Genomic DNA, 27,584 nt, shown 5'->3' on the forward strand with positions numbered 1-27,584 from the left:
CTGAATCCCTCAGTTCCACATTCTAGACTCTTAAAATTGTCATTTCAGCTCTCTGCCACATCTCTTGTTTATTTGACCTTTTACCCTAAAAGAACCTAGGCCTGGACCATCCACCATTTATATTAACCACTGGAATGTTATCCTTTGTAAATTTAAGTGTGGTGGTATTGACAAAGTAGGCAAATTCAGCTCTGTCTAATCTCTGATCTAGAAAAATACCATTGAGTAAATCATTAAAGATAAGATTGTGAAACAACACATCATTCTTAAACTGTGCGTTTCAAAGTTTTTATGAATATTATCTTATCCTTCTGCCACGCCCTTAAGAATTAGGCATTGAATTGGGCGTAAAAAGACAGTGTTCAAGGTCACACAGGCCATTTCTCAGTAAGTAGAGGAACTCAGCGCTAATCCCGGTAGTTGTCCTCTTCTATAGCCCTCCTTTCCATTTACCAGGCCCTAGGATCTCACTGCTCTTTCGCGGTAGTGGTGAAGTGTTTCTGACTGATGAAAAATTGATTTAACTCTTAGTGTCCTGTTGTTGAACAGAAGAAATGTGAAGTCAAGCAAGTGATTTCAAAATCTGTGATGACTTACTGTTATTTTAAAACTCTAATATAATATAGTCAGATGTGATGGGCATACTATGATGTCAGCTATAATCACTGAACTAATAATAAAACATAGTGCTTCTGCTTAGGTCGGGTTTGCATGAGTAGTCTGTAGGACAGAAACTCAGCCCTCTCTGATTTCCTTATTTACTCTTTAAAAAGTAATCAGGGCAGATGCTGTATTTAGGCTCTATTGAAGGCCTGAGACTATGGGAAGAATTGAATAGAAGCAAAGGTAGAGACCAGCTATTTAAAATTCAGGCAAAGCTGGCCAGCATCCAGAATATTCCAAAAGAATAATAGAATTAAACTTCAGAAAGTTGATGTTAGTTTTTAAAACAAAATAGTTGAGAGATATGAAAAGAAAACTAAACATAGATTTTATTGAAGAAGTTTCCAGAGAAAGTCAAATAAGGTAGGAAGCTGGGTAATTTAGCAGCACAGTCAAAAGTAATTTTATTACTATAGTTGTAAAGTTAGGTATTATAACAGGGCCCATTCAATGACACTTGGACAAAGGTTGGTATTAATGTGAAGGTTCTCAGATTCAGGTGAAGCTCGTGGTGGGCACATACCTCTGTGTCCCTGGTTGCCTACCAGACAGATTCAGAATCTTACATACAAACATTTCAGCTCAGTGCGTACAGAACAGAACTCTTCAGACACATAAAGCCTTACAGTCAGCAGTTGCCAGCTTTGTTTTCTGTGTTCCTATCTCACTAAACGGTGCTGCTCACAATGAAAACCCAGGAAGCATCCTTGATGCTCCCTTTCCCTCCCCTTCTTTTTTTGCTAAGAGAAAACAGAAAAACATGAAATGTTACCCCTACCTACACGCAAGTACTTTACATCTTCGTGGAAAGCTAAGACAAAGACAAGACTAAGTCAGTAACAGATACAAATTGTGGGGTAAATGCACAAGACCCCTATCATTGCCAAAGAATTTTACAAACCACTGTAGCTTCAAATTTCAGGAAAGGATACAGTCACTCTAGGATGATAGTTTTGAGGTGGCCAAGGATCCCTCCTGCTTCCTCTGGTGACCTGTGGTTTACCAGTACATTGTCCCTGATCCTTTTTACCAGGAAGGCACACACAAAATGACCCTTTGTTGATGTCTCTTCCTCACAAGCAAGGTTGCCATTTACAGTTTTAATGTTTGCTCATCTCCTGAGCATCCCAAACCACTGTTGTAAATGCCTTTTAGGGTTGGGATGGTCTGTGTCCACCTCACTGATGCTGTTTTTCAGCCTCCACATGCTGTACTGCATTGTTCCAGGTTAGAGTTAAGTGGGTACTAACCATGTGTCTCCAGTATGCCTTCGTTGTGAAGACACCACTTCCACCTGCCATAGTGCTGAGACATAGCTAACACCACCAGGTGGCTGGTTGTCTAATTTGTCCCTGAGGACTAGCCACATTGCCATGGTCAGTGCTTCAGAGCTAATTTGGAAGATCTTACATCAGTCAGGGGTAAATAAAATATTAAATCACTATTAAACTATTGAGACATGTGGGATAGCAGGAGATCCAAGTTTCACAACCATAAAGGAAGTTAAGTATCATCTGTAGATTAATCGTTATTCAGTTTTTTATTCTCTCTGAGCATCGCTTTAGAAGAAAGTGCCTCCTCAGTTTTTCTTGAGAGCACTCTGTTCTTTTATTGGGCACACACTCCTTGATTTCAAGAATCTCAAGGCATGTTGTTAACTCCGAACACAAATCCTGCTTCCAGAGCACTGCCACAGGCTTGAAACAGTTCCAGAAGATTTTCACAGACTTTACCATTTATCTCCTCATTCTTTTCTACAATAAGATGCCAAGATATTTCTTAATCCTTCTCATAGATCTTTGTCAACTTTTCCCCCCCTTTCTTGTATTGCTAAAATGTACTTAGGATATATTCTTTGATACATTGAAAAGGCTGTTACTATCCCACTTATTTGTAGCTACCTGTCTCAGAAATATCAGGAACACATCCAAGAGCCAAAAACAGAAATAAAGGATTCTGAGCAGTTGAAGTTGTCGAGAAATCTATGTGGTTTACTTACAAAACTCTTCCTCTAGCCTTCATTCAGAGCTTGTTTGTTTTCACGTAAGGTACCAGTCTAGCACTTGAGATTTGGATTCTCAGCTAGTGAGCAGAAGTATTCAACTAAAGGTAAAAACGAGACGCTAAACATAGCTGATCTTTGGAAGCCAGGCAGAAGAAAGATTTTTAATAAAATACAGACTGCCACCTGACTTTTTTTGTATTTAAGCAGTAGATTTACCTACTTGAGTGGCTCCCAAAGCTATCAATATATTTCAGTTCAGCATAATAAAAATAATAGCCAAGCTTCAATATTAGTGTACATGGTAATGACCCTTGAGTCATTAAGAAAGAATAAATTATGTTCAGAGGAAGAGACCATTTTTTAAAGACTTCCACCAAAAATACTTAAAATTTTTAATGTTTTTTGCTTGAAGGATAAACTTTGATTGTCTAGAAAATCCACTTTGTGGGGTTGTAAGCAAGTATTAATGTACATTTCTGGTCTCTGAGTTATTTTCACTGAAGCATGTTTAATGTGATTGGCTAACAATAATGGTAACTGGTATTTGTATAAACTTTGTAGGTTTTCTTTTGCAACTGTCTTAAGTGGTCGATGGGGCAGGTGCTCTACTAAGATCTAAAATGGTTCAGCGTTTTGGCCAAAGTCACACAACTGGTAACGGGTAGACTGCTGTCCAGTGTCTCCCAGACTGTGTCCTATAACACGTAGTAACAGCAGTTAGTAGCACTAGGTGGACCTGGACACCAGGTACCTCCTGGGGAGTCCTTCAGCAGGGACCTCCTGACTTCCCCTTGAGCTGCAAAGTCTGCAGCTTGCAGGAGGAGTTTGTTAAGTCCTCGTGTATATCTCATTGAGTCCGAGAGTTGAAAATGATTTTGCAGTCACTTACCCAAGGGTGTCACAGGTGTCTCCCCTGCTCTAAAGGAAGAGAGGAGCTTATGTTTTCATTGAGTAGATGCTCCTACACTATTGAATAAAAAGCATATGGGCCCTGAGAAGCAGTTTTGAACAGAGAATAAAACATAAGTAACATTGATGAATTTCATAATGTAAAAATGGCTCTTTGGAGAATGATCATACTGATTTCTTCTTTCTCTTTGTCTGTCTAGTGAGAACTCAGCAGAGGCAATAGCAGTACATTCTAATCATCAGTCGAAGTCCCCACTGGAGAAGTTTATGGTCAAACTGTGCACACATCATCAGAAGCAGTTCATTCGTGTTCTGAACGATCTGTACACTGAGTCTCAGCCCAGCTCTGAGGACCTGCAGTCTTCTGATTCTGGAGCCATGGACGCCTCCACCTGCGATGCTGGCTGTGCCCAGCTAGGCACCAGACATGCAGAAAAGGATGCTCTGTGTCTCAACATGAAGTCTTCTACTTCTGTAGACTTGCCCATAGACTCTGGAGGCTCTCATAGCCCTCCACATTTGACAGAGCAGGCCCTAAAGGAGCCTCTGCCTGAGACAAATTCTGTAGATGGACGAGAGAAGACTCTGACTATTGTCCAAAAAGATTCCTCTGAACTTCCAACCACTAAACCTAATTCAATGGATAATTCCACTCTGGGATACCTCACTGCACCGAATTCTTCCTCATTAAACTTCCACCGCATCTCTAAGAACCTGGAGGGGCAGACCACTGAACAGGAGCAAGACACAGATGTGAAAATATGTGAAGATGGTAAAGACCATGTGCAGAGCGCAGCTTTAGTAGAAAATCTAATTGCAGTAAAAGCGGCAGCTGAAAATAATGAGGAGAGCAACAGCTGTATTGTTTCTCAAAGAAATTCATTCAAAGCTTTATCAGAAGAGGCTTGGGACTCAGGGTTTATGGGGAATTCACCTAGAACTGCTGACAAAGAGAATGCTTTACAGTGTAGCTCAAAAACACCTTTACGCCAGGACTTAGAGGCATGTGAACAAGATTCAAGGCCAAAGCAAGAGAACCATCTTCACTCCCTAGGAAGAAATAAAATGGGTTACCATTTACAGCCCAGTGATAAGAGCCAGTTTGATCATTCCAAAGATGGTTGGTTAGCCCCCAGCCCCATGCCACCTGTACACAAAGCATCGAATGGACACTCACGAACCAAGATGATACCCACCTCCATTAAGACAGCTCGGAAAAGTAAAAGAGCATCAGGGTTGAGGATAAATGATTATGATAACCAGTGTGATGTCGTTTATATCAGCCAGCCAATAACAGAATGCCACTTTGAGAATCAAAGATCGATATTATCTTCTCGGAAAACAGCCAGGAAGAGTACTCGAGGATACTTTTTCAATGGCGATTGTTGTGAGCTGCCAACCGTTCGCACGCTGGCCAAGAATTTACACTCCCAAGAAAAAGCAAGCTGCTCAACTGTGGCATCAGAGGCAGTGGTCACTCCCAAGCAGACCCTTGTCACGTCAGCACCTCAACCTACAGTAGAAGTAGAGCATCCCAGAGAAGACAAGCCTGAAGAACCTAGTAAAGAAACAACCCCTCTCATGGAAGGAGACAGAGATGCATCACCTGAAAAGGAATCTCAAGAGCCAGAGGTTTGCCTCGTGACGAATAACGCAAACCCAAGTGGCTCCCCCACATCAAAAGAAACAGCAGCCTCCAGCCCAGTGTGGCCCCTCCCTGCTCATCTTCCTGAAGAGGACCCACCAGAAGGCAGCTCCATGGTCTCAGCTCCCACAGGAAGTGAGATGTCTTCCCCTGAACGAGACCAGCAGCCAGCTGAAGTGCTGAGTACAGAGGAGATGAGTGTACCCCGAGACTGTCCCCTACTTCCCTCCGCAGACAGCATTTCTGAGGGAGCCAGTGACGATGTTGCCCCCAGACCTGTTTCCCCTCCTGAAACAGCAGAGAGAGAGGAAAGCCCTCTGTGTTCAGAAAGTCAAAGTGCCTCCGCGGGCTTGGATCCTCCCATGAGCCCAGGAAAGGCCGAGGAAGAGCCAAGTGTCACTACTGAGGCTGAGACCGAAGACGCTCAAGAGCTAGATACCGACCCACTCTCGAAGGAAAGCAGCACTTTGACAAATGAAAACCCCAGTGAGATTGAGGAAAGTGAGGCAGCAGGTGGTACAGAAAAACTAGAGGGAGAGGACGGTGATGTAAAACATCCTTCAGAGAAAGATGCATGCGATCAAAACACCGAGTCACCTGAAGAAAATCTGGACAAGAAGAAAAAAGGTAGAAAATTCCCGGAGGCCTCTGATAGGTGTCTGCGAAGTCAACTTGCAGATTCTTCCTCTGCCGAGAGGTGCCTAAAAAATCAAAGTTCAGATTCTTCCTCTCCTAGTGCTGATGTCAAGGTTTCTAAAAGTTCTGGTGCAAAACGCTCTAAAAAAGAAGGGTACCCTGTTGGGACAACACCCGAGAGCTTCCCTACTGAAGGCTGCCATACAAAAGCTCTAGAAGACACTGAAAACCCAGTTGTCAACGAAAAGACCCCTGAGAAAGACGCGGAGCAGGAGGTTGAAGTGGGTGGGGTGATCACCAGGCAGACTTTGAAAAACATGCTGGTGAAAGAAGTCAAGGGGGAAGAAGGAAGTATTTTCCCCAGCAGTGATCCCTTAGCCACAGTTGGCCAGACCCTGCCTGGAGAGAAACTGGAAATCTATGTTCAGTCTAAATTAGGTGAGAACAGTACTCAAGAGCCCTCTGAAAGCATTCCTTGTACTTTCCCAGAACAATCACAGGGGAAGCCAGGACCTGTTCCTGCAAAGGAGACGGAGGAGGCCGTGAATGAAACAGACAGTGCCGACAGCCAGCATAAAGATGGCGATAGTGATGACGTGCCGTCTAGCACGCTGGGATCATCAAGTAGTGGAAATGACGACACTGCAGTGCCCCCAAAATGGGCCCCACGGCTTACAAGACTGACCTCCTCCACCTACAACCTAAGACACACTCATTCTTTGGACTCTTTGGATACTATAAAAGTGACTTCCGAAAAGGAAGCAGCACAAGGAAGCCCAATCCCAAAGGAAAATGCAGCTTCCGAGAGTGGAGATCCCATAGATGAGGGTGATGTGGACACCGTGATGGACGAGCAGCCCAAGTTTGTGGAATGGTGTGCTGAGGAGGAGAACCAAGAGCTCATTGCCAACTTCAACGCCCAGTACATGAAAGTTCAGAAGGGCTGGATCCAGCTGGAGAAAGAAGCCCAGCCAACGCCAAGGGCAAGGAACAAGTCTGATAAGCTGAAGGAGATTTGGAAAAGCAAGAAAAGGTCACGGAAATGTCGGGGTTCACTGGAGGTTCAGAAGTTTTCTCCTGTTCAGATGCTGTTTATGACAAACTTTAAATTGTCTAATGTTTGTAAGTGGTTCTTAGAGACAACTGAAACCCGGTCTCTCGTCATTGTGAAGAAGGTCAATACTCGTCTTCCAGGTGACATCCCACCCGTCAAGCACCCTCTTCAGAAGTACCCTCCTTCCAGCCTGTACCCCAGTTCACTACAGGCCGAACGCTTGAAAAAACACTTGAAGAAATTTCCCGGAGCTACTCCTGCCAAGAACAATTGGAAAACACAGAAGCTCTGGGCTAAATTTCGAGAGAATCCTGACCAGGTGGAGCCAGAGGATGGCAGTGACGTGAGCCTCAGCTCCAGTCCTGAAGAGAGTGTAGAGGAGGCCAAGGAAGGTAGAAGCAGCCATCCTCCCACCAGCTCACCGACCCCAGCCAGTACCCGCATCCTTAGGAAGTACTCCAACATTCGAGGAAAGCTCAGAGCCCAGCAGCGTTTGATCAGGAACGAGAAACTCGAAAGCCCAGTTGGTCCAGCTGTGGAAAGCAAACAGAGTTGCAAGAGTGTGTGCATCAACCCTCTGATGTCCCCCAAGCTCGCCCTGCAAGTCGGTGCAGATGGGTTTCCCATTAAACCCAAGAGCCCCGATGCAACGAAGGCAAGGAAAGGGAAGCAGGTGCCTGAGGTCTTGCCAAAAGCCGAGGTTCAGAATAAACGCAGGAGGACAGAAGGCGGCAGCACTCAGGACAGGAAGGACAAAGGGCCTGCGGTGAGGGCCAGCAGAGAAAGGCATGTTGATGGGTCCACCAGAATCTCCGCTGCCAAGAAGCCAGCCGCAAGGGACAGAAGCAGCCAGCTGCCCAAAAAGACATCTTCAAAAGAGAATAAAGTGAAGATCCCTAAAAAATCACCTGGGAAGAGCTGCCCGCCCTCCAGGAAAGAAAAAGAGAATGCAAACAAAAGACCTACCCAGCCCTCTGCCTCGGATCCGGTGACAAAATCTGCAAAGCAAAAAGGGGCAGGTGAGTCCTCTTCCAGGCCACAGAAAGCCACAAATAGAAAGCAGAGCAGTGGAAAGACTCGGGCCAGACCCTCAACAAAAACCCCAGAGAACAGTGCGGCCCAGAGAAAGCGAAAGCGGAAGGCAAAGCTGGACTCTTCGCACAGCAAACGAAGGCGGTTGGATGCAAAGTGATTCGCAGGGCAGGAGCCAGAGCTAAAACTGTTCTATTAGAAGCAACCTTTATTTTGCATTAACTAAATCTGCTTTTATAAGCTTATCAAGCCTTTCAAATCTGCAGTTAATGGAGAACACCACAATTTAAGATGTCAGAAAGTGCGTCTCAGATGGAGAAGGGAACTTGCAGAGTCTTTCTCTGAGGCTGAGTAAGGGAAGTTATATATTATATTCTGGTTGTTCCTTGGGTTTTAAACTTGGAACCAAGCAGTTTTAGTTTTTAAAAGTACAGTGCCTTATTTATCCTTTTTGTTTTTAAATTTACAAAAGCTAAAAAGCTGATCTATGTGATTAAAGGCTTGTATTTTATACTTGACGCACAAGCACTTGTACTGTAGCCAAGAAGACCACCATCACGCACATAAACGTAGCTTTTCAGCAGCCACCCTGCAGTGTCAGTACACGAACAGATGCTCCTCTTTGCAAACCCCCGCAGTGAGCTTCCCTCTGTCTTGTTTGTCTAAACGATATTTGAAAGCTGAACCAAATCACTTTTACAGTATGTGGAGAATGCAGAGGGAATTTATAATTATTATAAAAGATTAACACTTCTGTTACCCCTTTTTAAAAATTCGTATTCGTTGTTGGTCACTCATCTCTGATGTTTTGTCATTTGAGGGAATATATTCTAAATTCTGTGCCCGTGGGACAAAAGGTTGTCACAAGGTGTTAATATTGATATATGAGGTCTGAAAATTACTCACATCCCCCAAACTGTTTGCATTACTGATTCTTCCCATCCTTTTCATTTTTGATCTTGCACGCTTGCTAGCACACTAATGAGGTTTTCATCCTACTTTGGGAGAAAAAAAAAAAAAAGCTAATGTCTTTTTGCTGTAATTTGACGATTGGGATAAGAGTGACCGTTCTAAGTATTTTTCTTGTCTTGAGTACTTCTGTATTCAAAGAAAGCCAAAATGTTGTTTTCAGTAATAGGAAAGTTTAAAAGAGTGTGTGTGTGTTTGGGGGTATTTGCATGTGGTTGTAAAGCCACAAATGTCTCCCATTCCCCCAGTTAAATTCTTCTCCATGCAGTGTGATAGGCTGTTCATGAGCTGAGTAATTAGCATAGGCCAGATGGCTTAAATGTAGCCTAGGGTCTCTATGAGCATCTCCCAAATCACTATGGCACCAGACTCAGAATTATAAAAAGGTCAGAGCAGCCTTTCAGTTGGAGAAAGTAGCACCAACATCTCATTGTGTGCCCACACACACCCCAGTACCAGGAGCTGATGCTCAGCTGGTATTCCAGTGTGAAATGTACATGTTTAGAGTAGATGCCCTTTCTGATGGATTAACATCATACTAGTAGTTAATGCTTATAGAATCACAATGGCCTCTATCACGTCGGGCTCTGTTCCATGGCTCAGAAGCGAGAGCTGCAATATTTGTGACTAATGTTGTTTGAGACCTGAAATGAGTGTACTGGCTTTACCTTGGTGCCTATAGCATCGCTCCATTATAACACAGTGTGTACTCGGCATCTCCATTGGGCCGCTCTGCCAATAAGTCTTGGTCGCTAAAGCTTCAGCCAGCTTCTCTGACATGCTCTGTCCCCAAAATAGGCTCGTATGGACAGCTGCTATTCCGTCCTTTTTATTAAAAGATTTTCCATCCCTATTGCTTGAAATCTGTTTGGATAAACCCAGATGTACCTGTTTTCATGCATTAGTTCATTCAGATCATGATAAAACAAGTTTTCTACCCATTCTGTTAAAGTTTTGCTGTATATAATGAAAACTTCTGGGATAGGATTAGGAAGCAGTGTTTGATTCATGGGAAACTGAGCATGGTGTTGATTTTTGCAGATAGTGAAGCTTACTATCTTCAAAGAAGCCTTCCCCGCCCCCCCCCCCCCCCCCCCCCCCGCCACCAGTATCTCCTCTATCCCATGAGTCTTTTTTTCTTTTTTGTATCTTTGACCTTGGCCATTCCAGAGCTACCTATATTAATGAAACTGCTGAGTGTGTGTGTGTTGGCAACCTTCCTCAGCATTAAGTTGCACAGAAGCATTAACGTGTTTTAAGTAGGTTCATTTAATCTATGTAAGTGGTTTTAAAGTTTTTTAGAAAATCTTTTCATAGAGCCGTCACTGGATATTGTTTTTGTGGTGACTTTAACAGTGGAGGTTTGCCCACATCAGGTGTGCTGACCCCTGTACGTACGTTCAGGGTGCCCCGTAGCTGCATACAGACTACCTTGTAAGGGTGCGTGGGTTAGGTTAGGGAGAGATGCCAGGCTGGAGGTAGGTGGCACTTTTCTAGTTGCAGGTTATAATCCATTCCATTCCTTTTCTCATTTCTTTTTCATTTTTAAAAGCTTATCACTTCAAGATCATAGCCTTCTCTCCCATTCTAGACAGCATTGGAGAAAAGATATCAATGTGCATCTATTTATTTTATATACCTACCAATGCAATGGCTCATCTTTAAAATCAACTTACACTTTATAACAGACTACATTTAAATAGATTGGGATTCTACATAAGTAAGACACTTAAAAGTTTAGAATTATATTTGTTGAATCTCACTTTTGCTGATTCAGTTAACTTTACTAATAGAAGAAAGGAAAAAAGTAGACTTGAGGTCCAACTCTGGAAGGCCCATTTACACTTGCAGCAGATGCTGGCAAGCCTGTCTCTCAGACATTTCCAAGCCTAGACTTGGTTCTGACTCAAGACTCCCCTTGATCTCCCCTCCTTGCCAGACCTCCTTCCTGTAGCCATCGTCCCAGTGTGGCTTGCACCGGATGCAAAGGCAGTCTGTCCCACCTTCTGGATTCCAAATTTAAAAGGAATTCAGCTCCTGGGCCTGTACTCAGAGAAGTGACTTTTGGAGCTGACGTTGATGATCAGAGAACATCAGTATTCGCTGTGAGCTTCTGGGGGAGCTGGAAGACGCCTGGAAAGCAGTCACTAAAGCTCCACCATAGCTCCCCAGAGCTGGCCCTCTTTAGGAGGCCCTTTTCCATCTCCCATTTCTACCCTCTGAGGCTCCCCGAGTTTGGAGGAACCACCTGGAATCTGTGCCCTTGGTCAGGGTCCAGAACCTCACCCCTGGCACTGGCGCAGACATGTTAACGGTCTTGCAGCACAGCAGGAAGGCCATGGACCTTTGTTCTGCTTGTGAGGCTACGTATAGACAAACGTTAGTCACGTCTATTAACCTGAAGTTGCTAGTCCCTTGGCTCCCTTTGGTAGGCCAGTTCTGTTGTATCTGCATTTCATTAAAGACTTCTACACAAGCCTTATTTTAAAAATAATCTTGGGCCATGGGTTTCATGCCTCCTTGTTCCTGTGTAGTATAGATGGAAGAGGTGTAGTTAGTCATCACTTCATAAACGTGGTTCTTCTAATGGGGTCCTCTGTGCGTCATGAGACTGGGCAGGTAAATTCCTCACAGTTCAGATAGGTCATCAGTAAACACATCACTTCATGACAGTCATTTTGAAGTTTGGACTCTTCTCCCTTGGGATGAATTCTGTAGTGAAGACTGAAGCTGTCACTGTCATTTGTGGGCAGCGTGCCTATTGAGCAGTGGGCCTAAGCGCCAAGAAGGACAGGCCAACGTGCCACGTGAGGCAAGCTGGAGATGCTGTAGTGTCACCATCGGTGAGTCTGGTATCTGGTCACTTTCCCTGGGACAGAACTGGAATTTCCCCAGGTGCTGGCAAAGGGTACCCCAGCCGCCTGCTCCTTATGGTTTCAGGTCAGCCCATGCAGGCTCTCATTTGGCCTATAGATGATCCTTCACTGCTCTGCAAACTGTGGGCTGGTCATGCTTTTGTAAATAAAAGTGTATTGGAACACAGCCCTACCCACTCATTTAGGTATTATCAATGGCTGTATGTATTTACAGCAGAGTTGAGTGTCTGTAGCAGAGACCACATGGACCACAAAGCCTAAAATATTTACTCCTTGGATCTTTGAGAAAAAGTTTGTTGACCCATGCTTGAGAGAAGAATCTTTTTTCAGGGGGCTGGAGGGGAGGGGAACTTAGCTGGTTTATCTTCTCCTTTCTCCTGCCTCTTCTTTCTGTCCTCTTCTCCTTCCTCCTCATCTTACCTCAATTTTGTTCCTTTTATATCTTTATTTTTTCTTGCTACGAAAGAGACATGTTGCCACTGCACATCAAGTACCATCTCCTGAAACCTGAACTGCCTTAGCCTCACATCCTGTTAGAATCTCCCATCACCTTTAGCCTCTAGAGTCAGAATCCGTGAGCAAATAGGAATTGGAGTTGTAAAAGCATGTGGCCTGGGCCTCTCCTTTCATTCCGCTTTTATCATAGACTTGACTCTGGCTTCACTTCTTGTTTATTACTAATCAAGTAAGCCAAGATTTTCTTTCTTTCAAAGTTAGTTCAGACTTCATTAGGTGGATGTTCAGTTTTCTGAACCTTACGTTTAGGTATGAAAAGCCTTTTCACAAAGGGAAAAAAAAATGTCCAATCACAAACCCAAATTGTTGTTTATTATAGTTCTGGCCAGCTTCTAGGAAAATGTATTGACGTTGATATTTTTTTCAGTCACACACTCTTCTTTCAAAATAACTATATTAAAAGCAAGCCAACAACTGAAAAACAGAAGCTTGAAGTGCTTTAGAAAGAATAGTAGAAAATTGGAGCATATTATAACCTGAATGTGACTGAGAAGTTATGGATGATATCTTTAGGTTAAATCCAGTTAACTTCCAAGGTGTTGTCTTCTCCCTCCCCAAAACTCAAGGATCCGTTTCTATGCTTTTTATCAAAATGAAGGATTGATAAAATTTTGTCAGTGGCTCTGAAACAATGACTGTTTCGTATGTTTTGAAATAGATAATTATCATTTGAATTGTTTACTATGAGTTTTTATCTTCTTATGGCTTGATATCCACTGAAATACTGAAATTTTTCCAAGTATGAAGTCATGTCTGTGTCAGGCATCCACAAGGCAGTCCTCACATCCCAGCATTGTGTACTTTGCCCCAGGCTTGCTCCCAAGTCCTTTTCAGGGAAAAAAGAACAAAAAGATTACTGTAGTTAAAACTAGCAGGATTTTGGGAAGCCTGTTGAGACAGCCTTTGATATAGCTCATCCCTTGAAACGTGAGAGCCAACTGCTGTCATGTACAGTGCATGGTCTGGAAGACAAAGGTCTGACCTCCTTCCCTTAAAGATGTTAAGTCATGCGGAGGCAAAACCCCAGAGCCCTCCGATGCTGCTCCCAGCTCAGGCCTCGCCATGCTATACTGAGGACCCAGGGAATCACCTGGGGCACTTTGCAGGCATCCTTGCTCATGCTTTTTTGCCTCTGGTTTGAGCTAAAGCTGGCTCTTCCTTGCAATGCCTTCCCTTTGATCCTTTTCCCAGAGCCCCAGTGGTTTACGTCAGTGCTCAGAGGGGCCGGCGAGCTCGGTGACAGAGGCTCTTTCACCTGCGTGGGACCATTCCATTTAACACGAAGTGCTCTGTAGGCAAGCCACATGGAAGTAGCTTTTTTCTCATTCAAAAGCTACTCATTTTTGGCTCATTAAAAAAGATCCAACTTGCCCATGGTTGTATAATCCGCCAGAGATTGGAGGAATGCATTAAACAAGGTATAATGGGTTATGTTTTAAAGAAAAAGAGACCCATTTTTTTGTGTGGGTTGTAATGGGTTATGTTTTAAAGAAAAAGAGACCCATTTTTAGACCCACTACAAGTGGTCCACATAGCCTAAAATATAAACTACTTAATACCTGACCCTTTGCAGAAAAGGTTTACGGATCCTTGCCCAACCTTTGCAGTGCGTCATTCAGGATCAAATTGTGTGGTCAGTTAGGCACAAATACATGTTTTTCATGGCGTCCAGCACTGCAGCATTCCTTTCCTTTTAGATTTTACCGTTCCTGGCCCGTTGATCTTAGCACGCAGCTGCTATCCCACATTATTCCTAAATAATGTTCGTGTATTAAAGAACACATCTTCCTTTGTGCATTGAATATTTGTTGAATTGTGGACATTCAATCTGATCTACCAGAATACCAAGTTTAAAGTGAAAAGTACAAAGTCTTAAACTAAAAGTACTACGATTGTCCTCATGTTTATGAGTTAAGGTGAACTTGACTCTCACGGAACGACATTCCTCGACAGCAGTGCTCAGCACACACGGATTTACTCATGAACTCCAGAGCCTAGAACACACCCCTCCCCGCAGGTACGGGGCGTGCTGGTTTCACCCCAGAAACCATACAGTGCATTTGTGTACAGTATGTTGGCGAGTTCATCACTTCCCAAGCTTCGGTCGTCACTTGTGGACATACATGGCTGGTCTTTGCCTGTTTGAACCTCATTCCAGATCCCCCATTCTCAACTATCTTAAAAATACCAGCATGTCAATGGCACCTTGTCAGCACACCAGCAGCTTTAGACCGAAGTTCAGGGCTCTCCAGCCCGGCCAGCGAAACCCACTCCTGCCTGGTCAGGCCTAGCTCACCTCATTTTAAGGCCCCACCTTTGGCATCTTGCCTCTTCCCTCTCCTTCTGCCCCCAGCCCCCTTCCAGGAGGCACCTTCTCTAGGAAGCCACCTACCTTTCGAGTGCTTCGCTGAACATGTGTATGTCATATTAGAAGCATTTCATGACTATTTTTCTTCTCATGTTTAGCCATTGGGTCCAAATGCTATTCAGCTTATCAACTTTCTCACTCAAGTTGTTTTCTGTAATCTACACTTCATGTCATCTTATAGCAAACGCTGTAGAATCTGGGAGCTAGTTTGTGGAAGAGATGCTGTACAAACAAGATTTGCATAATTTTGTATATTTATACTACAGGTAGGGATGAGTTAGAGCCCTATAGCTTAAGGTTGTTAGTTTCACCAGTGATTTCTTCATTCTTAGCTCTAGGAGAGTGTGTGACTGATTTCAAATACATATATATAATACATATTTATACACACCACTGTGAAATTTATTTCACTGTGTAAATAGTGGTATTTTCCTGTTCAAATGCTTCTATAGAAAGTATTTATTTTAACAAACAAAAACTGTCAAAAGGGCTTTCCAAAAAAGTGTTCTTTCTAGAAAACCCATCCTCCCCAGCTCCCTTGCTCAGCCACTGAACCCCCAAACTACATCATGAAGGCAAAAGGGTGAAACCTTGAAGCCCTCACTGTATTGGGGCAGACACAACTGCATCGGGAACCTGAGCACATTCCCCACTGTCACCCCATCCCAGAACATAGTGGGTCTCCCACGATGGGGTCAGCTGTGCCAGCCGTGGCATCGGGACTTGTCTCAAGCCACCCACTCCTTATATACAGAGTTGGCCCATTCTACTGTACATTTCAACAGCCTGTGCAGGGAGACGAACCTTCGTTGTAACCCCAAGGAAATCCAAACCTATGCCTGTGGGATATGGAGAGACCACTGGTTGCCTAAAGAAAGCATTAAGATGTATTTTAGTCTTTCTCACCTTCAGGAAAGACACCTGTTCCCACTCTCTTAAACCAGGGGAGCTAAGCTTGTTTCCTCCCGCACCTTGACAGTGCTGAGCACCTTAGCTCACAGCCGTCGCCGCCTCCTCCCCCACCCCCTATCTGTCTCACAAGCCTCCGCACAGATGTGGGTCAGCCCCACCTATAACCGATGGTACAGGAGGAGGCCGTCTGCTCTAAGATGTATGCAGCGTTACTTCTCAGGAGTCCTGATCTGCAATTCAGTCCCCGTAGATGTAACGGAACCGATGCTTTCCCATCGTGTTCCTCTTCCCTGTGCCCCATTCCTGGGCACCCCTGTCTGAGCCACAATTCTCTTTCTGTCCAGCTGGCTGGCTGGCCTGAGAACTGTAGCTCCATGCCTGCAGAGAGCTTGGGACTGGACACACAGGGATTCGTGTCATCCATTTGAACCATAATTTGCCTATTTCCTTATGGCCTCCCTTTGTCTTTTCTAAACAAATGAGGAAGACACTTGAACAGTAATGCTGGAGAATGTTTTTTCTAAGATACTGTTTGTAAGCAAATCTGATTTTAAGATGAAATGTGAATGGGTAACTAGGTGCCAGGGAATTTAGCACTGAACTAGACAGTTGAATCTTTTTTAACCTTTGCAGGAAAAAGTAAACTTTGCTCTCATCTAAATGTTCACAAGAAATAATGTTGTAAATAGTTTTTTAAAAGATATTTATTACATGTGCTGTATACAGATTCATGTTCTGAGTGATGTTGGTTTGCATTGTAGTATTGTAGAAGAATATATTTTGAGCAGTGGACTTCCTTTCATAACACAGTACACACGTGGAGAAAGAACGAAAATGAGCAGGTTGAGAGCTGTTTGGGGCGTTTGATCTGTAATGTTACATCAAATCCAAGCTTTAATTGCCCCCTCTTCTCATCTGGTTATGGTATATATTATATATATATATACACACATGTATGTACGATAAACTGGTCAGTGGTCAGTCCCCAGAGCAGATTTCCAGGTGTTCTTTCTGATGTGTTGCCCGTAAGCAATAAGACTCTAGGTAATAACATTTATTCCGGGCTCTGCGTTAGCCCTTGTCTCAGAGGATAGGGTGGGGGGTAGAACAGCTCTTGCTAAGACCTCTTGCCTTTGCTGGAGAGGTTGCTGTACTTGAATTTTTGCTTCTGTTTGTCTGCACGCTCCTTCACATTATACACTGCTAGCAATGGATGAGAAATCTGCCAGGACCAGACACCTCAAAAATTGGACGTAGAGACTGAAAAATTACCAATTTTCCATGAATTTTTAGGGTTTACAGAATCTAGTTGAGGCAAAGCTCGTTTGGTTATAGCATAAATGTAAGAACTTTTTGCATTAAAAATGTAAATGGTCAATACAAAGTCCCTTGACTATATATCTGACCTACCTTTAAGAGCTAGCCCATTTCCTATATTCCTCTGTGCCTGGGTTTGAGATGTCCAAAGCCCCAGTGCATGTCTGGGGTTAAACCCATTTAGGTTCGTGCAAAGAGGGCAGTTGCTCCTCCAAGTATCCCAGCGTGTCCAGTCCAACAGGTTTCTAAGCTGTTTAGCAACCTCTCCTTGTGACCGTCCTGAACTTTATGAAAAATACCCCACACCCAGATAACCATGAATAGAATAATGTAGTTTTTTAGGCTTTTTGGAATATGTCTTCTCTTTTGTATTTATGATGGTGTTTGGAATTTTTCACTAGTGTTTTTTTAGATCAAAGTGGGTGCATTAGGATAAAACTTTCCATTGCTGCGCCTGAAAGCAAGCAAGAGGAAAGAAATGGACCTATGTGTGTCATTGGGAAGGTGACTACTTCTTGTGGTGGGGGGAGGGGGGAGGGAGCATGGTAGATTATGTGGGGGTAAAATAGAATTCCGGCCTGAGGCTCCCCGAGTCTTATTACCTTGTAATAAATAATCCCTTTATTAGCCTCACTTAATCTCAATAGAAGCCTGCTGTTTACCCTCAGGGAACAAGTAGTTTTCAAAATTGAGCTCCTCCAAGGTCATTGGCCAATGCCTGCGTGCAGGCACGGGTCGTCTTTGTGAACTCATGGCATTATTTTCCCATATGCATTACGATAGTATGAAATTCAACCCCAACCTGTATGAAAAGCACAGCCCAGGGTCCTCCTTTCAGGCTAGAGTTAATGCCTTTGCGAGGCCAGAGCGTCCTAGGAGGCCCATGCAATTTAACTGAAGCTCAGGTGCCGTGTTGGGTTTTTTTTCTTTTTAGGCCACAACCTTCAGAATGAGTTTAGGGCAGGGCTGCTGATCCTGCTGTGGATCCAGGGAGCTCTCAGATGAATCTCTGCCGTTCCTGTAAAGGTCTTTCTGGTTCTTCCCAGTGTTGTCCTTGCCGAGGTCAGTCTCGTAGCTGTCCAGGTGTGCTGTCTCGTGAGTTGTAGCCAGCGATCCAGATGCCCAAGGACAGTCTCCAGAGGGCCTCGCTCCTTCCCGGTACCATGTGTGTGCTCCTGACCTGTGTGAAGATGGTCTTGTCAAAAGTAGTGACATGAGAAATCCTGCAAATGGTAACCCGGTGATCAGCATGTTTCCCTTGGGCCTGGATTTCCACTATGTTAGTGAGTGTAGGAAAATACTGTGTCTGTTATGGATGAAAATTCAATGTATGCTGTGAATTTGTTGGTTTGAAACATTGAAAATTTTTCATTAGACAATGTTTACATACCTCACCTGAAGAACCTTTGAGAGTGTATATATGAAATTTAAAATATATTAAGTTGCTTTAAAAACAATATGTATAGCTATAAAAGTTGGAGTTATTTTAACTTTGAATATGTACCAAGTCTCAAATATTGAAATCTTGTGGACTCTGTGCTTCTGTGTTCTGCTTTCCTTTTAGACTGTGTAGGAAACTGTGTTCTTGTTACTGGTAAAGGGGCCCTCAGTGAAATCCAAGCTTGGAAGAATTTCCTAGGTTGTTTCAGATTTTCTTGTTTGATTTTGAGGGATGGGGTATGGAGCTGGAGGCTGTGTGGGAGGGATTTCTCTAACATTGACATCTATTCCATGAGCTTTTCCTAGGCGCTTATTTTATTGCAGTGTATTAAACTTCTTTGATATTAAAATGTGTTTGTGTAGTTCCTGGAGAGGGTGCAGAACACACGGAAACCCAGTGTTCAACTCGTAGTCTGTGGCAAATTTGTTAAGTTGCCAGAGGGAACTGAAAAGCAATACTTCCTGGGACATCTTTCATGGTCCAGTGGTTAAGACTTCTGCTTTCCAATGCAGGGAGTGCAGATTTGATCCCTGGTCGGGAAGCTGAGATCCCACATGCCTCACAAGCAAGAAACCAAAACATAGAGTAGAAACAATATTGTAACAAATTCAATAAAGACTATAAAAATGATCCACATTAAAAAAATCTTTAAACAAACAACTCCAGAATACTTAATATGACTTTGGCCTGGGCCACCGATATTGGGACTTAAATCTGTTTGCTAGATCTGTGGCCATTTTGTGAGTTTTGCCCAACTTCAAGGAATAGGAAACCCAATGAAGGGCCCTTGGGAATTCCCACGGCAGAACTGGGAAGGCACTAGTGGTTCATCTTGAGGTCCAGGGAGCACCTGACCTCGTTGCTGAATCTAAGGGGTGAAGTACACAGCATCCCAGCTCCCTAGCCCATGCTGGGTTGTGGCAGAAAGGTGGCAGGAAATCCTTCCATCTACTCGCCTCATGACCTGTTCCATTATGTTCTTTCAACTCTCCTGCGTGCGTGCTAAGTTGCTTCAGTCGTGTCCATCCCTGTGCGACCCTATGAACCATGGCCTGCCAGGTTCCTCTGTCCATGGGATTCTCCAGGCAAGAACACGAGTGGGTTGTGATGCCATCCTCCAGGGGATCTTCCCAACCCAGAGATTGAACCCACATCTCTTACCATCTCCTGCATTGGTAGGTGGGTTATTTACCACTAGGGCCACCTGGGAAGTCCTTCAACTCTCCTGGAGATGGGCATATTGATGGATCCAGTAGGCCAGTGATTCATGGAATCAACCATGATTTTATTAACAGGTTCATCTGACAGTGGCCATTGACATGCAGAACCCAGCAGAAATAATCCGGCAGCTGGCAGTCAGCCTGGAGACTTACCTTGTTCAAGATTAGAACTTTCTGTTGTTAAAATAGTTCTCTTTTCCTCCAGTATTCATCCTGTGGTAGAAGAACTGAAGTCTGACCTGAGAGGTGCAGACTGGCTTGGGATAAGGGGTCATCTCGAACTCTGAGGGCTCAGGACATAGGGAGATTCATTATCACCAACAGCAGGGAAACTCAGCAACTCTGGGGCTTCCCTAGTGGCTCAGTTGGTAAAGAATCTGCCTGCAATGCAGGAGACCCAGGTTCAGTCCCTGGGTTGGGAAGATCCCCTGGAGAAGGGAATGGCAACCCACTCCAGTATTCTTGCCCGGTGAATTCCATGGACAGAGGAGCCTGGTGGGCTACTGTCCATGGGGTTGCAAAGAGTCAGACTTGAAAGCCTGGGCATTCCTTTGACTGCCTCCACGCTCCAACCAAGCACTCTTGTGCCCCTTCCTCTAGCTGGGCTGTGAAATCTGCCACTGGAACTCAGAGGTTGTGGACTGGTGACTGACAGTTGTGTTTTACTTAGCCCAGTGTTTAAAAAACAACATCTAAAAACTTAGTGTTTACATAAAAGTTGATTCCTGGCTTCTCTTTTTAAAAAAAAAGATCATGAAGACATGACAATGAGCGCATGGTAGGATCCGCTAAAGCTGGGTAGCTTGGAAAGCGTGCCTTTCAGGTCATTACAATCTCCGTCAGTTACCGTTTGCCCCTTGCTCTTTATAGGAGGGAACCAGGTCCCTGTCCTGCTGCTGTAGCAGAAGTGGCAGTACAGTTGATGGGCCGGGGGCTCAGCTAACCTGCCGGCCTCTCCAAACTCTGGAGCTGGCAATGCTATTTGAACACACTTTATCCCCTGAACCTAGTTCATTTCCTTCGAAATCCTTGATTACTTTGAAGGTACTGCAGCTACCATCACCACCCACTTCCAGGGTGACAGTGTGCTGTTTCCGTGTGCCTTATATGAACATCACCATGAATAGGAGATTGGTTTATGCATCAGGGGAGGGCCAGCCGGAGGGAGGGAGGGGCCCTGGACAAGGGAGGGGCCTTGTCCAGCCTGACTGCCTGACTCTGAAGGCCCAGTTGGCACGGCCTATCTTCCCCTAGACACGCAGGTCACACATCCTACATAGTGCAATTCTGTGGTCTGAAATCATAGTAGAACCACTGTAGAAGAACATTTGCCTCCTTTATCCACCGATGCCTAAGAACCACTGTTCTGGCGCCTGGCAGGTCAGCCTTATGGGACAGTTTGAGAGGTCACACTGCTCGAATCTGTTGCCCTGATGCTCTGAAACCTTCAGAGCCAGGTTAAATATGGGTGTGACTCAGTACACAATCTTAACAGAATGTGGGTGTGACACTTGAAGAGAAGATAGGATGGATAGTGTCCCCAGATTCATGCGTGCTGTGTCGTGTTGGGCCCTGTTCTCCAGGGAGCTGTGACCAAGCCACCCCCCAGACCTCCCCTTCCTTCTTCATGACAGACCTTCTCTGCCACTTCAGGCAGACCAGAGTTACAAGGGCAGATGCCCCACGTGTGCTGCCTCTGGGCTCCATCCCTCCATTGTGGCTGGTGGGTGGGCAGCCCAGAAACTCTAGCCTGTGTGAGAGTGTGTGTCAGCAGCCCCGGCCTCACCCATGATGCAGAAAAAGACATCAACAAGGCAGAACCCGTGTGAATCCATGTCATGTTCACATGAAGACAACAGACAATATCCAACATGTTCTAAAACAGCTTCTCAGGAAAGGGCAGGTGGCTCCCCATGGGCTTGTTCTAAACCAGTCTCCTTAAAAGAGTGATCAAAACAAGACTACAGAAACACCCCCCCACCCCAAAACAGAACATCACAACTACATAGCATCTGAGAATCAAAACAAGACACTGGATGTTGACTTTAACATATAAAAATACTATAACAAAATGAAATACAAATATATATTAGAATCTGTTAAGTATTCTGTATAAAGAGATACTTTCATGGTTAGGCTAACAGCAGGCAAAGAGGAGATAAAGTCCAGCCTTTTCCGTTTCCGACACCTGCAGGGGGAGCCCAGGCCACTGCCGCCTATATCACTGACCAAAAGCAGCAACACCCATGGGACTGGCCCTGCTTGTGTCTCTTCAATGGAATCAGCCGATGGCAACATCAGAGTGAATTGGAGATCTTTACCAAAAGGGTGACAAGGCTTGGAAACAATTTCTCAGGTGATTTCGCAGGAGCTTTCTCCCAGGACTCAGTGGGCCCAAATGCAAATAGGCAAGATGCATGGTGGTCCAGCTTCTTAGCAACTTTTGAGTTGGCGGTTCAGTTGATGAAAAGTTGATCCTGGGGCACACAGGTCTCTTGGGCCCCCTTGCTGTACTCACTCTGTGATGGATCCCAATCTTCCAGCTCAACAGAGGGTGAAAGTGGAGCTGGGCTGGGGTGTGGGGTGTGGTGGAGGGTTGGATGGGGACAGTGGCCAGCTCACAGAGTGCTCCCTAACACTCCATCCTCTGCCCTCCCAACCCCAGGACTGCAGGACTCCTGGCAGCCAGCACCTATCTGCAGATGTCCTTTCTACCTTCTGCAGAGTGAAGAGGTCCTGCCTGTCAGTGCCCCTCAAGCCCAGGGAGTGGCTTCTGCAAGTCAGCAGGCAATGGTGGTGGCTAGGGGAAGGTATGTGTCTCAGGGTTGGTGGGTTCCAAGGAAAGGGGCAAGTTAGCTACTCTTGAGCTTTCATGCTGACCCAGCCTGGTGCTGGCTGCTGTCCAGGGTCCCACAGTGGCGCAGAAAGTCTAGGTAAGACAGGGATACTATGCAATCTTAGCAGAGGCCCAGGCTGCTGCCTATGGGTGTGAAGGGCACTGTGGCCTTGTTCAGCATTTCGAGAAAATAGAGCCTGGCCCCTTTTGAGGGGCCGATCCAGCCATGAGGACACCTCCCCAGGTAGGCAGTGTGGGCAGGGTTCTTTTCCCATTGCAGGGCTCCCAGGACACAAACTCACTGGCCTGAGTCCCAGGGGAGTGGAATGTGCCAAGTTCAGTCAGTTGTAGGAGGCCCTGGAATACCCAATATCAAGGACTTTGCCCACTGCCCATGGGCACAAGGTCCACCTCAACACAACCCCCTAATCCTGCATTCTGTTTGCAGATAGAAGGAGCCAGGAAAGGGACATGCTCCCCCTCCTTGCCCATCAGGGGCCCCCAGGGGCACACGCTCTTGGGGAGACACTGGGATGGGAGAGCATGACCTATCCTCCTTCCAGGCAGCTTGCTGTTGAGGTGAAAAGACCATCTTTCCACATCTTCATTATGCACAGAAGAGAAACATTTGTAGTCACACGGCCATTTATTCGATGGCTCTTCAGATACTGAGTCCTTCCGTGCAAACACCTAGAGTGAGCAGCTCTGGCCGGGGCCGGGGTCTGTGGGTTGGAGCCCTCACTCTGCTCAGCTCTCTTCCCAGGCATCCTGGTCACCCCTATGAGGCTCAGTTCACGTCCGTCTGTGAGGGCAGAACACCCACGGTCCCCAGCCCCGGGTAGGCACATAAATACTTGGCTGATGTGATTAATGAAAATAGATCTTCCAACTCCTCCAGTTTCTCCCCTGGAGCCACAGTGGAAGGGTCTACCTTGTTGCTCAGTCATCCCACCTCCCCATCAGCTGAGCAGACTGAGGCCCATGGGGAAGAAGTTTGCCTGGAGTGACAGAGCCCGCAGAGGTTTCCTGATGTCTGAGCCACTGCTCCCAGCAGGTCGGCAGCACAAGGAGCTCTGAGCCCAGTTTACACGGAAGGAGACCTCTCCCTGGACCTGCAGCCTGGCCCAATACCCCTACGCCCCCAGGGACCCCTGCCAAGGGCTAGCCAGCAGCTGGTGGCTGGGGAAGCCCAGGACCAATGCCTCCTTGGTGGCTAATGTCTGGAGGTGGTGATGTTTATTCAGCTGGAACCAAGAACCCCTCTGTCCTCTTTGGTGGGGTCCCCACCCTAAGCAATCCCAGCGGTCATTTTCCTCCACACGAGCACCCTCCTTGAAATTGTTAAGTCATTCCATAACTTTAGGATTCAGAGGTCTGGTCCTAAGATCTACCGCCACCCCCAGGCCCGTTCCCAAGCAAGCTGTGGCTTCCATTCAGCCCCGGGGGGCAGGGGTTGGTCCCATCCTGGCCAGCAGGAGGGCGCTCTTCCCCTCCGCAGCCCGGCCTACCACCGGCAGACGCGCAGCAAAAGCTAAGAGCTAGGCCGGCTGCCCCTGGGGAGGTTGGGAGTACTTCAGGGTTATCTGCAGTGGGCAAGAGGGCTTCTGGGGCCTGCCCGGGCCACAGGCGAGAGGGGACGTCTGGTTTGGGAAGGGGCAGTCCCTTCCTGAGACCCAGGAAGCAGGCAAAGAGGAGGTGTCACCATTCTGCACTTCTTGGCCTGACCTCACGCACACATTCATTCAACAAATATTTATTAAGCGCCTATTTGTGCAAGGCACTTCCGGAGAGGGCGGACTGCAGCCCCGGCCACGCCCACCCGCCCCGCCCCGCCCCGCCCTGCCCTGCCAGTTGCGGCGCCCTCTGCTTTAGAAAGGTGGTTCTGGCCCGACCCGCCACCAGAAGGCAGGGTGCCTAGGCGTCTCCGTGGTGATGGCCAGCACCCCGGCCCAGATACAGGCCACTCAGTCTCTGCTGCGGCCGCGCCCCCTCTCCCGCCCTCTCCCCTCCCCGTGCACTCCAGGCGCTACGCGCAGAGGGCACAGCCACACTTGGTGGGCTTCTCCACCTCCTCGGCAAAAGAGGTCCCGTCGCTGCACTCAAAGGTGAACTTCCTCCGCTTCAGCCGCAGGCCCTGGCAGCAGCCCTGGCCCGGACATGAGCCCCGGCACTCTACCCACGACAGCGGGCGCGTGGTCCGGCAGATGGCATAGCCCCTCTGGACCTGGTGAAAGTCCCGGACAGGGTCCCCCCGGCATTCGGACTCTGGATGGGACAGACACCAAGAGAAAGCCTCAGGGCACACCCGAGGGCCGGCTCTGCCCTGGGGAGGCAGAAGGAAGATGAGGAGGAAAAACGAGCAGGAGTTGGGGACAGCATCCTTGGACACAGCCCTCCAGCTCTCAGACCCCACCTCCATCCCCACATCCTCCCTGCCCGGCATGCACATGCACATGCCTCCTCCTGGGCCCACAGTGAGGTCAGCGGAAAGGAAGACTATTCTAGCTGCCAAGAGCCTCCAGGACAGATTGGGCTGCGCCAGTAAGGTGGGCTCAAGAAGGGGCTAGAAGCCTGGGAGGCAATGATGTCAGAGACGGAATTGGAGCCAGAGGGTCTGGCATAGGGGACCTAAACGTGCCTGAGTTCTGGATTTCTCAGGCTCCTCCCTACCCACTTCAGTGGAAGCCCCTTGACCATCTTGGTCATGTGGGCCAGAAAGGCCTGGGAAGGAGTCCCCAACTCTCAGACCTCCTGCTGCTCTCTAGGTCCCAAGGTGATGGGCTAAGATGCTATTACCCTGGTGGTCTCTTCGGTAAGGAGAGACCCCAGCCAGAAGGGGCACTGAGCCCAGATAAAGGGGCTGCAACGCAAGTTGGGCCAGGGAGAGATAGAGCACTGGTCTGGGAGTGGGGCTCAGAGCCCAGAAGGTTGGGGGCACTACTGCCCACAAGGAGGGGAGAGGGGCACAGAGGGGCCACTGAGGTTGGGAAAAAGAAAAGTCAAGTCGCTAAAGCCAGCTGTGGGGAGGGACCCTGGAGAGGGCATGTCAGGAGGGGGGCCCCTGACCTTGCTCACACAGCTCGCCCGAAAAGCCGGGGTCACACACACAGTGTGTCCCCTTGGTGGCTGAGGCCTGGCAGTGGCCATGCAGGCACCGCAGGCCCTCACAGGGGTCTGCAGGTGCCCCGGCCTGGTTGCACAGGGCCCCCGAGTACCCATCCTGGCACTGGCAGCTGTAGGAAAGAGCATCCAGAGGCACGCACTTCCCGTGGACACACCTAGGGGGACAGAGAAGAGGCTCTGTGAGGATAGGCCGCAGCCAGTCCAAGCCCGCCCCAGGGGAGCCCTCCCCACGCCCCACCAGCCCTGCAGCCCTGGGCTTCATGGGATGTTATTCTGTTCCCAAAACTGAAACAAAGGGAGCAAAATATCCTTCTGTGTTTGTCCCTAGGGTCCTTTGCCTGTTAATAAAAACTGAAAACCAAGAAAAATTAATAAAACCCTGTGTTGGGCTACATGTTCCAATCTGGGGGTTTAAATGTATAGTCCTTCCTTACCATGGGGGCTTCCCTGGTGGCTCAGACAGTAAAGAATCTGCCTGCAATGCAGGAGACCTGGGTTCGATCCCTGGGGTCAGGAAGATCCCCTGGAGAAGGGAATGGCAACCCACTCCAGTGTTCTTGCCTGGAGAATTCCATGGACAGAGGAGCCTGGTGGGCCCCAGTCCATGGGGTCGCAAAGAGTCGGACACAAGTGAGTAACTAACACTTCCTCACCATGGGGAAGTGGAACTTTTGGGGGAGGGAAGGGAACCCACAGGTGGGTAGGGCTCACTTGTGGCCATGGCAGGGGCCGTCGGCTGGCTGGTCACAGTGCAGGCCCCCCCAGCCGGCCTCGCAGTGGCACACGGGCCCCGGGGTGGCATTGGGCTGACAGATGCCGTGCAGGCAGTAAAGTTTCCGGCAGGGCTCGCAGCCTGGCACCACGCCTGGCTTCATCCGTGTCTTGGTGAAGTCCTGCAACTCGTTGTTGATGTACAGGTTTCGGATGCAGCCATGGAAGCTGGTGCCATTCAGGATCTGCCACAGGCGGAAGGCAGCCGAATTCACATCCACCGGCATCCCTGGGATGGAGGGGAGGGGTCAGAGCTGGGCCGCGCTGGGCTCAGACCATGCCCAGCACCCCACCCTGAGGTCTGCTAGGCATCTCTACAGTGTTCCCTAGTGCCCTCAGCATCTGTCCCCCAGTCTCTGCAACCCAGAGCCAATGTTTCTTTTGCCACCTTAGAGGGGCCAGACTCCCTTCCCAGGAGAAATGGAAAAGCTCTTTTCCTTATGATCAGCTGACAAGAGATGCTCTGGGTGCCTGAGCCTGGCCACCCTCATCCAAGGCTCCTGCCCAGAAGCTCAGCGTTTACCTCCCAGCAGCGAAGGACTTGGGCCTCGAACTCATGTGTACAGCACTTTGTCACCCACTTTCGTGGTCATCACTGCACAGCAACCCTCTGACTTCAGAGCTGCTGAAACCCCTTTGATTTCCATGCTCAGTGAAATTGCACCACTAGTAAACAGCAGAGCTGGGATTAGCATCCAAGACCCCATCCCTCATACCTGTCCAGAGTCTCAGCAAGGCCCTGCACAGCACTGAGATGGCCCCGCTGCAGCTAGAAACCTGTCTCGTCTAGACCTAGAAACGTTCTCAGGTGCTGGGTGGGGTCATCTACCCGCGAAGCCTGTAAGCCCCTTTGGGAGGTCCCCAGCTGATGCAAGGAGTCTACGTGTGGAACTCCCAAGGGCCCTGAGAATGGACCCTGAATGACCAACAAGCCCCCTTCTGGCCTAAAAGCAAGAGGAAAGGTGGCTGCCATGCAAAAGGTGGCTGGGAAAGGCCAAGCCCCCTCCCAGGCCAGGCTTCAGGTCCAACCCACACTTCCATCCTTCTTGGTCAGTCTGGGTGGGCAGCGAGCAGAGTGGGCTCCAGGCAAGGAGGACAATCCACCTGCAGCTTGGCCATTCACTAGGATCTCCCCACCCCCACTGCCACCTTGGAATGTCCTCCACAGGACAGTCCTGATCCTGGCAAGCCTCAGGCCAGAGGGCAAGAGAGGCCCCACCTGGAATAACCACCACACAATGGGGAGGCCCAGGGAAGGCCGGCTGCAGCTCCAGCCAGGCCTGCAGGTCCT

General features: G+C 47.4%; 2 protein-coding genes across 18 annotated transcripts in view; one reads left to right on the forward strand and one right to left on the reverse strand.

Moving 5' to 3' along the window:
- LCOR (ligand dependent nuclear receptor corepressor) overlaps positions 1 to 18,692 on the forward strand; it is a 133,599-nt gene extending 114,907 nt beyond the window's left edge. For all 17 annotated transcript variants that reach the window (XM_070781274.1, XM_070781259.1, XM_070781267.1 and 14 more), the window contains one exon: positions 3,778 to 18,692. In XM_070781274.1, coding sequence (XP_070637375.1) covers positions 3,845 to 8,104 — 4,260 coding nt within the window. In that variant the 5' untranslated portion in view covers positions 3,778 to 3,844 and the 3' untranslated portion in view covers positions 8,105 to 18,692. The remainder of the gene's footprint in view (positions 1 to 3,777) is intronic.
- Positions 18,693 to 21,384: 2,692 nt separating this feature from the next.
- SLIT1 (slit guidance ligand 1) overlaps positions 21,385 to 27,584 on the reverse strand; it is a 175,168-nt gene continuing 168,968 nt past the window's right edge. Inside the window, exons 35-37 of the mRNA XM_070781276.1 lie at positions 26,234 to 26,522; positions 25,466 to 25,677; positions 21,385 to 24,664 (exon numbers count right to left, since the gene is read on the reverse strand). Coding sequence (XP_070637377.1) covers positions 24,426 to 24,664; positions 25,466 to 25,677; positions 26,234 to 26,522 — 740 coding nt within the window. The 3' untranslated portion in view covers positions 21,385 to 24,425. The remainder of the gene's footprint in view (positions 24,665 to 25,465; positions 25,678 to 26,233; positions 26,523 to 27,584) is intronic.

This window comes from Bos indicus, chromosome 26, assembly GCF_029378745.1.
Source record: "Bos indicus isolate NIAB-ARS_2022 breed Sahiwal x Tharparkar chromosome 26, NIAB-ARS_B.indTharparkar_mat_pri_1.0, whole genome shotgun sequence".
Lineage (NCBI taxonomy): Eukaryota > Metazoa > Chordata > Mammalia > Artiodactyla > Bovidae > Bos > Bos indicus.